This window comes from Agelaius phoeniceus, chromosome 30 (assembly GCF_051311805.1).
Source record: "Agelaius phoeniceus isolate bAgePho1 chromosome 30, bAgePho1.hap1, whole genome shotgun sequence".
Lineage (NCBI taxonomy): Eukaryota > Metazoa > Chordata > Aves > Passeriformes > Icteridae > Agelaius > Agelaius phoeniceus.
Genome location: NC_135294.1, coordinates 4,083,013 through 4,093,588, shown reverse-complemented (window position 1 = coordinate 4,093,588; position 10,576 = coordinate 4,083,013). Strand labels below are relative to the sequence as shown.

At 48.8% G+C, this 10,576-nt stretch overlaps 1 protein-coding gene across 2 annotated transcripts in view; it reads right to left on the bottom strand.

The window, feature by feature from the left end:
* Positions 1-289: 289 nt before the first annotated feature.
* UNC5D (unc-5 netrin receptor D) overlaps positions 290-10,576 on the bottom strand; it is a 111,498-nt gene continuing 101,211 nt past the window's right edge. For both annotated transcript variants that reach the window (XM_077191776.1, XM_077191777.1), the window contains exons 13-16: positions 9,675-9,824; positions 6,622-6,786; positions 3,694-3,872; positions 290-1,024 (exon numbers count right to left, since the gene is read on the bottom strand). In XM_077191776.1, coding sequence (XP_077047891.1) covers positions 823-1,024; positions 3,694-3,872; positions 6,622-6,786; positions 9,675-9,824 — 696 coding nt within the window. In that variant the 3' untranslated portion in view covers positions 290-822. The remainder of the gene's footprint in view (positions 1,025-3,693; positions 3,873-6,621; positions 6,787-9,674; positions 9,825-10,576) is intronic.

The window sequence follows — 10,576 nt, the reverse complement described above, 5'->3', positions numbered from 1 at the left end:
GAGTGAAGTAACAAAAATAAATGTCTCAACTTGCTAAAATAGGGCTGGAAATTTCCCGTGTGTTATTTGGTTATTTAAATCCACCCCCAAAGACAGTTTTTTGACTGAGAAAGTTTGCAGACGTAGAAAATTAGAAAATTCCTCTGGCGTGTGCACACCCCCCAGTCTCAGAGAGAAGGGGCTTGTTCTGGAATTTTGGTAACAGAGCAGGCAGCAAAGCTCTGCAGCAAATGTACATTCATTAAGGGGCTGAATTTTTAAAACAAATTATTTGGGAATACACACGATGTGAAATAATTATGAGATCTTCTAATTCCTCAAACATCTGAACAGGATAAGGCCAAATTTTCAGTTTTCCTGTAGCAGACATAAAGTGACAACGTGATGAGATTTTAAACCACTCTCGAAGCGAGAAACCTTTTAACCAGGACCAACCTCCAGTGGCTCGAAATATCCAAAGTTATTTGTTGATTTTTCACTAGAGAAACCTTTTAACCAGGACCAACCTCCAGTGGCTCGAAATATCCAACGTTATTTGTTGATTTTTCACTAGGCAGTACACGAACATGACTGTTCCTAAACACAGAATAACATTTCCCTCCTATGGCTCTGTGTCTCTCTCCCTCCTGCCCCGGCACTGACACGAGTGCAGGCTCGTTTGGGGCACCAAAAGATGGATTTTAAGCGGAGGAGGACAGGGAGGAGCTCGTTTTCCTCATCACCAGAGGGTTTTTAGCTGCTGCTCCTCTCTCTGCCGTTGATGTGGGGCGAGTTCCGTCCCCACAACCCCTGCTGGCCGTGTGTCCTGGCAGGACAGAGGGACTAAAGCCCCTTCCTGGTGCAGGGGAACTCGGGCTCGTCCAGCTCGGGCTCTGGCACCTCGGAGGGCTTGCAGTGTGTCCTGCCAATCTCCTCCAGGGCACAGGCCAGCGAGTCCAGGTCCCCGTCGTGCTGGTGCCGCGCCTCCCACAGGTCCAGGATGACGGCGGAGGGGCTGCTCTGGGTGGCAAAGAAGGAGAGGTTCCTGCAGGGAAAGGAGAGAAAAGGGGTGAGGAAAAAGGAGAGATTCCTGCAGGGAAAGGAGAGATTCCTGCAGGGAAAGGAGAGAAAAGGGGTGAGGAATAAGGAGAGATTCCTGCAGGGAAAGGAGAGATTCCTGCAGGGGAAAAGGGAAAATGGGTGAGGAAAAAGGAGAGATTCCTGCAGGGAAAAAGGGGTGAGGAATAAGGAGAGATTCCTGCAGGGAAAAATGGGAAAAGGGGTGAGGAATAAAGAGAGATTCCTGCAGGGAAAGGAGGAAAAAAAAGGAGAGATTCCTGCAGGGAACAGAGGGAAAAAGGGGTGAAGAAGAAGGAGAGATTGCTGCAGGGAAAGGAGAGAAAAAAGGGATGAGGAATAAGGAGAGATTCCTGCAGGGAAAGGAGAGGAAAATGGGTGAGGAATAAGGAGAGATTCCTGCAGGGAAAGGAGAGATTCCTGCAGGGGAAAAGGGAAAATGGGTGAGGAAAAAGGAGAGATTCCTGCAGGGAAAGGAAAGAAAAAAGGAAAGGAGAGATTCCTGCAGGGAAAAAGGGGTGAGGAATAAGGAGAGATTCCTGCAGGGAACAGAGGGAAAAAAGGGGTGAGGAAGAAGGAGAGATTCCCACAAGGGAAAGGAGAGATTCTTGTAGGGGAAAGGAGAGATTCCTGCAGGGAAATGCAGGGAAAAAGGGATGAGGAAGAAGGAGAGATTCCTGCAGGGAAAGGAGAGAAAAGGGGTGAGGAAGAAGGAGAGATTCCTGCAGGGAAAAATGGGAAAAGGGGTGAGGAATAAAGAGAGATTCTAGCAAGGAAAGGAGAAAAAAAAAGGAGAGATTCCTGCAGGGAACAGAGGGAAAAAGAGGTGAGGAAGAAGGAGAGATTGCTGCAGGGAAAGGAGGGAGATAGGGGTGAGGAAGGAGGAGAGATTCCTGCAGAGAAAGGAGAAAAAAAAGGGATGAGGAAGAAGGAGAGATTCCCACAAGGGAAAGGAGAGATTCCTGCAGGGGAAGAGGGAAAATGCGGTGAGGAAGAAGGAGAGATTCCTGCAGGGAAAGGAGAGAAGAAAGGAGAGATTCCTGCAGGGAAAAAGGGATGAGGAAGAAGGAGAGATTGCTGCAGTGAGGGGAGGGAAAAAGGGATGAGGAGCAGCCCGGGCTGCAGTTGTGCCCTATGCCCAGCATGATCCATGTGTTTGGAAAAGAAAACCCCTCAGCAGTTGATGCTTGGGTTGTAAATGCAAAGACACAACACCTTTGATCCATGATTTTCTATTTTGTTAATGTGCTATTTTTAGGACCCTGCAGGGGTGATTTGCACAGAATTTGGTAAAACAAAGTGTTTATCCAAAACTCTTTTTCCTTTGGCTCAGATGTGGTTTATTGAGGCTCCCACACAAAGCAGGAAGCCAATGGAAAGTTACTTTGCTTGATTTAAGTATTCCTCTGCTCTCCTGGGAACGCATTTATAGAGTTTGTGACAATCAGAAAATATTTTTGTGAGGAAGCTGCCTCCGCCAATTTAATTTAGCCAAGCAGAAAAAGCAAAGTAAGAAGTAAATTGGTTTTTACAGCATCTTTCAGTTTTAATAATCATAATATTATTACTCCTAACAGTAGAGCATGACTGTCTCTTTTAAAGATGTCTTTCCCTTAAAAAAAAAAATATCTGCAGGATTCATTTTGGAATAGGAAAGAGAGAGAGGGAGTCAAGGGGATTTGTCTGGGGGAACGTGCAGGCTCCTAAGGGCTTTGAACAACTGTTCAATGATGGACAAAATCCTTCAGCAGCCTTGGACTCCTGAGGGAGGGCAGAAGAACAAGGAGCTGAAACCAGAAGTGAGCCCAACTCAGCCCCTCATTGCCAGCCACACCCCTGACACCAGCAGCAAACCAACCAACCAAGAACCCCTGAACAGCCCGAAATCCCCGTTCCAGGTGCCAACCCCTGTAGCCATGATATTCTATGAAAAATCCTTTCGTTAGGATTTTTCCTCCTGAGAAGCCTCAGAGGAAAAGAAAAACAATGATTATCTGCTGCTGTAGAATGCAACAGGAGCACCTTTGATTGGTTCATGTTGGTTGTTTCTAATTAACGGCCAATCACAGTGAGCTGACTTGGACAGAGAGTCTGAGACGCAAACCTTGGCTATCAGGCCTTCTTTTTCTATTCTTAGCCAGCCTTCTGATGAAATCCTTTCTTCTATTCTTTTAGTCTAGTTTTAATGTAATATATCTCATAAAATAATAAATCAGCCTTGTGAAACATGGAGTCAGATCCTCGTCTCTTCCCTTATCCTGGGACCCCTGTGAACACCAGCACAGACCCCGTGCCAGGGTGCTGTCACTCTCTTACAAGAGTTCTATTGCCATTACATTGCAAGGGTTCCATGTTGCCAGAGTTTTGCACCTCCTTTATGTTTCTTGTAGGCAGCTCCTCTGGGCACTGACTCTGCCTTGTCCTCACAGCAGCCAACTGACTCCAGCCCCCTCAACCAACCAATCCACTCCTTTATAACACTCTTCTCATTGGCTACAGCTGCGGCCTGTTAACATCAGGCCTGCTCCTAATCCCTAATAATTGGCTCAGCTGCAACTCTCTAGGGGCTAAGATTGCATTCTGTAGCATCCTCATTTACCCATCCTGTATCCCCCTGCACCGGGGCGCTGCCATCACCTGTTGATGCTGTTCTTCTGGGCCAGCAGCTGCCAGTCCTTGCCCTTGGCGCCGGGCGCGTCGAAGGTGGCGCAGATGCGCTGCCGGATGGAGCGCGGGATCTTGAAGGCCTTGGGGCCCAGCTGGGCGGGGAAGGCGCTGTCCTCGTGGCCAAAGAAGGGGATGTTTTCTCTCTCAGCCTGCAGGGAAAGGAGAGTCAAACCTCAGGTTGCTTGAGCTGACAACAGAAAATGGCTCAGAGGTTAATGCGGCTGTGCTGGGGTTCGCGGTGTCCCCAGCAGGATGCAGCGGGGTCCAAATTGTGGGAATCCACACAATCAGAGGGGTTTGGGAAAGCTGCAAAAGGCCTCAGAGACAGCAGAACTGTGATTGGAGCTGAGCAGCAGCCATGAGATTGGGCAGCAGAAAAATTATTTAAACTGTAGAAAAGCAAGGGCAAATAGGACAATGGTCTGTCTGTTAACGCTTGTCTAGAATAACTCCCTAAGCTACAGAAAAGTTTATCTAGAGAGATATTAGGAAGTTTGAAACTTAATAATAGAGCTCTGTGCATTGTGTTTTAAAGTTTACAAGTAAGTATTGTATTCTAAATAAGCAAGCATTGTTTAACCAAAGGTACCTGTGCTAATAGTGGTTGGATGGAACTACTGTCAATGTGCTTTTGCTTTGTGGGATTGGTCAAAAAACTTTTCAAGTAAGTTGTAACATTAATTTCTTGGTCTGCTGCCTGGGATGTGAGCTGGTGGCATCTTCCCATTGTCACTACCATGGAATGAGACTGATGCTGGAAAATAAAACAGCTCAAGGCACGTTCCCAGCAGTCCTGTCCCGTTCATGATTTGTACACAGCCCCCAGCCAGCGTCACAGATAGCTCTGACCTGCCCAGCACAGCTTGTCCGAGTTCCCAAGCAGTTCTTGGCCACAGGCAACCTTAGCAAGCTTAAGTGACATCAGCTCTTTAGTGGTTATCAGCTCCTTGTGATTTCAGCTCTCAGCTTGCTAGGTGCCCAGGCAGGCAGGCACAGGGAGAGGGAGGAGAGGAGCTGTGTGGGGCTCCACAGGAGCATCTTTATTGAATCTTCTGTGAAGGTTCCCAGTGACAGCTCTTTATATAGGGTACAGGGGTTTTGGAAATTGTCCAATAGCAAGGGCTAAAAGAAAGTGACCTATAGTCTTACAGAGAGATAAGCAAGGGGTCCAAAGGCAGCAGAGAGGAGCTTCTAAGGTTCCAGTCACCATGAATTGGCATTTCCTATCTTAAGCTTCTGAACGCCAGGAAAGTGTTGCAGGCTCTGGGCCTGCTACAAGAGGTGATTTTGTGAGTTGTGAAAGAACACCCAGAAGGTGTTCCTTCACCATCACAAGGACTTGTGCATAAAAACCTTTAAAATGGTGGGTTTTACTTCCATGAGTTTTCTTTTTTGGTTATTTTTGTGTTGCACAGCAGTGCTGGGTTTCTAAATCTTTAATTGCTTAAGCCTGAAACATGGGCACACAAATTTGTGTTTGTTTCTTTCTTTCTTTGGGTTTGCTTAAACACCTGAACTCCTTAAATACGTCAGCTCTCCTAGCCTCTCTGAAATCCAGAGAGGATCTGGCCCCTCTTTTCCTGTGGAATCACACCAGCCTTGCATAACAGAGTCAAATTTCAGTGCATTACTCATCCGAGAGCGACACAGCATCAATATTAACCAGCAGCAACGACGGTACAGCCTCCATCCACCATTTGTGACAGGTCCCCAGGGCCAGCCAGGCTCAGCACCCGGTGTTGCAGCTCTGCCCCGGGCTCTGCTCGAGATGCAGAGCAGGAGAAGCTCCTGCTCTGCACGTGTGAGATAAGCACAGCGACCCGGGCGCTGCGGGGATTGTCGCGCACGGAGCGGCTCCGGGGGGGAGTTGTCACTCACAGATTTATTTCGCAGTCAAATTATCCTCCCTCTTCAATCACTGCTGGAGATAGGCATGAGAAAGCCTTCCACAGCAGTAAATCTGCTTGAAGCAGAACGGGAACATGCTCTGGGGACTTGTGTACAGACAGGGCCCTTAAAAACACAGCAGAGAGGGAGAGCAAGGCAGCAGCAGCACGGGCTGGAGACACAGAGAGTGACAGAGGGGTTTTATAAAATAACAATAAAAGGAGCAGAAAACACTTGGCCAGCTCTGAGGAGTTTCTACACAGGATGGTGTTTGTGTGCTCTTGCCCAGCTGCTGCACTCCCTGCTCAGAGCATTTATGGGTGCAGAGCTCTAATCCAGAAGTGTTTATCTGGATTAATCAACAAAGATGCTCAATAATCTAAAAAATGCAGCTGCTGAAGTTCTCATGGCTGTGGACAGATCAGCAGCTTGCTCAGCTGTAGGTCTGATTTCTTTTAGCCATGAGCAGGGCTCAGTCCCCACAAGGCAGAATTTGTACTTCAATCCCCAGCCCTCAGTGCTCTGCAAGGTCTTCTTGCTGGGGGAACTGCAGCCACCAACCCAAACAACAAATTATTAAATTGTTGATAAATTATTGTTGGTGCTGCAGAGTCTCTGTGCCTTGATTTCTGCTGGAAATGAGATCTGCAAGGCTTTAAAGGCTGCTTCCAGCTTTGAGCAAAAACTACAGGAGGAAAGGACAAAGCTGGGGAGGGAACGCAGAGAGGTGGTGCCCCCTCCCTGGATGGGTCCAAGGGGTGGGATGGTGGAAGGTGGCCTTGCCCATGGCAGGGGTGGCACTGGATGGGCTTTAAGGCCCTTCCAAGCCAAGCCAAGCCAACCCAACTCAACCCAAGCCAACCCAACTCAACCCAAGCCAACCCAACTCAAGCCAAGCCAAGCCAACCCAACCCAACTCAGTCCAACCCAAGCCAAGCCACCCCAGCCCACCCCAGGATTCTGTTCCATGACCACCCTGCCCTGCAGACCAGGGGGTGCTGGTGTCTGTACCTCGAGGACGGAGGTCTGGACGTGCAGCAGCTGCTCGTGGCCCTGCAGCTGCCTGACACAGACGGTGCAGCACAGCTGGGTGGTGGCGGGGCTGAAGCGCTCCAGGGAGAAGGCGCCGAGCAGGGGCCGGGGGCTGCCGCGCCACACGCGGGAGAACGGCACCTCCTGTGGGACAGGGACACGTCAGGGACAGGGGACACGGCCTGGGGGACGCGCCCAGTGCTGCTCTGCTGGGCTGGGCTCGGTAATGGCACCTCCAGCTCCGAGCAAAGCCAGAAAATGAGGGTTGAGTTGATGGAACTGAGGTGTGGCAATGACCGAGAGCTCAGAGGAACAAGTAACAGGAGTTTCTTAAAAAAGATGCCTAAAGAGACTTCAAAAAGATGCATTTCACTTCCTCCCTCTTGCCAGGATCGGGATTCCTCTCTGTGTCTCCTTGGAATCACCTTGTAACCAGAATGCAAGGAGAGAAACTTCCCACTGAGAACTGCCAGCCTTCCCTTCTCCACCCAAAAGGAATTTCCCACCAGGAACTGCCCTGGCCCTGCTGCCCTTCCCTTCTCCATCCTAAAGGAATTTCCCACCAGGAACTGCCCTGGCCCTGCCAGCCTTCCCTTGTCCACCCCAAAGGAATTTTCCACCAAGAACTGCCCTGATCCTGCCACCATTCCCTTCTCTACCCCAAAGGAACTTCCTACAAAGAACTGCCCTGGTCCTGCCAGCTTTCTCTTCTCCATTCAAAAGGAACTCCTCACCAAGAACTGCCCTGGCCCTGCCAGCCTTCCCTTCTCCATCCCAAAGGAATTTTCCACCAAGAACTGCCCTGATCCTGCCACCATTCCCTTCTCCACCCCAGAGAAACTTCCTACCAAGAACTGCCCTGGCCCTGCCACCCTTTCCTTCTCCATCCCAAAGGAATTTCCCACCAGGATCTGCCCTGGCCCTTCCCTCCTGTCCCCAGCCCCAGGCTGGATCCCGAGCTGGAAGCAGCAGCAGTAGTAAGATGCTCTCAATGATAAAGGAAACGTTAGCAAAATGTTAGAAGTGGAGCAGCTGTAATTAGATTTTTTTCAGGGTGATGATCTCTGCTTTCACTCCAAATGGAAGAATCACTCAGCTGAAAGGAGTTGCGTGAAACAAAGCAGAGAGAGCAGCAAGGAGTGCTGCAACAATGAGTGCTTGGAGTATTCCAGAGACGCTTTCAGCTCCACTCTGCGTTTATAATTAAGCTCCTCGCAGACAGAGGGGCTGTAAATCATCTCGTGGCCCCAGGCAGAGCTGGATCCTCCAGGAGACGCAGATCTGAGCAGCCAGAGGTGCCTGCCCAGCTCCTGCCATGCCCATCCCTGCTCTGCCTGCACCACCCACATCTCTCAGGGATCCCCGGCGGGAAGGGAGCCAAGCCCTGGGCAGCTGCTCGTGCCAGGCCAGGACAAACACGGGCTCTGAGCAGGATCTGCAGGAATCCTGGTGCCACCTGCCACCAGCTGCCTCCCAGCAGCTCCTCAGTGTGATTTATTCATCTGCTCGGCCTCCCTGAGACATCATTTCCATAAATCCTCCTCCCCACGCTGCCCGGGGAGGCTCTGCTGCTGGACCAGAGACATTCCTGGAACAGGCTGTGTTCAGTTGTTCCTGCCAGGCAGCACAAGCAGCTGCTCTCACAGGGTGGGACGTAGGAGAGGAACCCAGGGAACACTGGAAGAAACTCCACGTGCAAAAATAGATCCTTTTCTCTATAAAGGGGCTGGAAGCAAACCAGAGCTGTCACCAGACTTTTCACTGCGAGGGAAGCACCGAGCCAGGGGAGGTTCTGCAGCTCCTCTGAGGAACAGTGATTGTGCTTCTGAGCTGCCCGAGCCGTCCCAGTTGCACCAGTTAGAAAATGTAAATTTTCCTCTGGGTCAGGGCAGCCCTGGGTCAGCCCATTCTGGCAGCAGAGGTTGGGCACAGGCTTCTCCCCAGCCCTGAGCCCCTGCTCTGATCAGGCTCTAAGTGGCACTTGGAGGTTGAATTCCAGACATTTATTCTTCGTGTTTGGAGAAGGGATTAGGAGACAATAAAATAATCAAAGTGTGGAGCTCCATAATCTGCTGAGGGCAGAAGTGAATTTGTTGCATTAAGAGGAAACTCCTCTGATTTGATTTTATTTTGGGCACACACTGACAGGACTGGGACATCCTAACCCTGCTTGGCTTGGCTTTTAAAATACAGGTGAGTGAGAAGAACAATTAAAACACCAAAAAGCTCTTCTTCCTAAGAAGCTGAAAAGGATTAATTTATTTAATTTCTTAAGCTGTAGCCCGAATTATCCCCATGAGGGATAATTGGGGATTGCTCTGGCTCTGGGTCTGTGTTTATAACTTTGAGAGCCCATTACCCTCTTATGTTTTATGTTTTGGGGAACGTGGCAACACATTTAAAACAGGGTTTTTGCCAAAATTCTGGAGGATGCAAAAACTGTGTCTCTGCTTCTGGGAGAAGGGAGAATTGTACATTCTAATTGAGTGCTGTGTTTTAAAACCAGCCCACTCCATGTGCCAGCACATTCCTTAAGATTTCCAGTCATCAAAATCCTTGGAAATTCTTCTTTTGTTTTGATTTTTTCTTTTCGGTTTTCAACAGCCTCTCTAATTAATGGAGAAGAGAAAAACCAATTTGCTGCTCTTCAGTTCTAATGCTTGCTCTCTGCGTGCTGTGATTTGAACTCATGGTTACATTTAAATGTCATTTTTAGCCATATTTCCATAGTTATATCAAAACTGCAATGACAGATATTAGAAACATCTTGAGGAGTGGTTAAGTTTGAGCAGGAATATTTGCCTTCTGTTGGAGGCAACTGAAATGGGGGAAGGCACAAGCATTTCTGTAAAATGACAAATTTACAGCGTTCTGGTGTAAACGAAATCTGTGTTTGTCAGAACCAAAAGCCAACATGTTTTTGTTAAATGCTCGGGGGGTTTAAAGCTTTTTAAACAAAAGGAACCTTGGTTCATTTGAGTTTCATTTGGGTTCTCCCCCAGTGCAGGGGGAAGCAGTGAAATGCCAAGTACCTGACAGGCAGTGAAGGGTTTGATTCTCCACAGGAAGGGAGGCACGTCCAGCACTGAGATCTGGAGGCTGCAGGTGTTGCCTTTAAAATGCAGAAGTTTGGGTTCCTCCAGCAATTGTCCCCCCTGGAGCCTTTCATCCGAAACCACTTCCTGCAAGGGAGGAGGAGAAATATTTCCAGTGTCAGGAACAAACCCCAGATCCAGTGATTTGGGGATTCTGGATTCAGGGATCCAGAATTCCTCTCTGTGGGGGTCCCAAGTTCCCCCACAGTGTTGAATGCACAGTGGAGTCTCTCTCATGGGCAGGTGATGGTATTTCTAATATAAATATTTATATTTATAAATATTTGATATTGATGTTTCCCAGAAGGCTGGGTTTGGTCACTGCCAGCCCCATTTCTGGGCAGATAATGCTGGTTGGACACTGAAGTTTTGGCTGTCTCCACTCTCCAACACCCCCAGTGCAGCCCAGCCCAGCTGGACTCCAGAGCAGCTTTGGCTTTTCAGAGCCCTCAAACGCTTCAGGTGAAATCATTCACTTCCATTTCCCACCTCTAAGGCACTTCCAGAATCCCTGCACAAGACCCTGAGCAGTGTGAAGGGCAGACTCTGGGCAGGGGTTTGCACTACAGCCCTCCAGAGCTCTGTTCCAAGAGAAATTTTTATGTAATTCGGTGAATTTAAAACATAATGGCAAAAAAAAAAATCACCCCTGCCGGTACTTAAGCAATGTTTATTCCTGTGCTGCTGCAGTAAAAACACCAGTGAGGGAGGAAAGGTTGCAGAAGTCTTTAAAAATCAGCAGGCAAGCAGTGCTTCCAAATTACCTTTCTCAATCCACATAAATTATATCAAATGTGTGTCCATGGAAGGGGTTTAATGCTTGTCAGGACCAAAGTCGC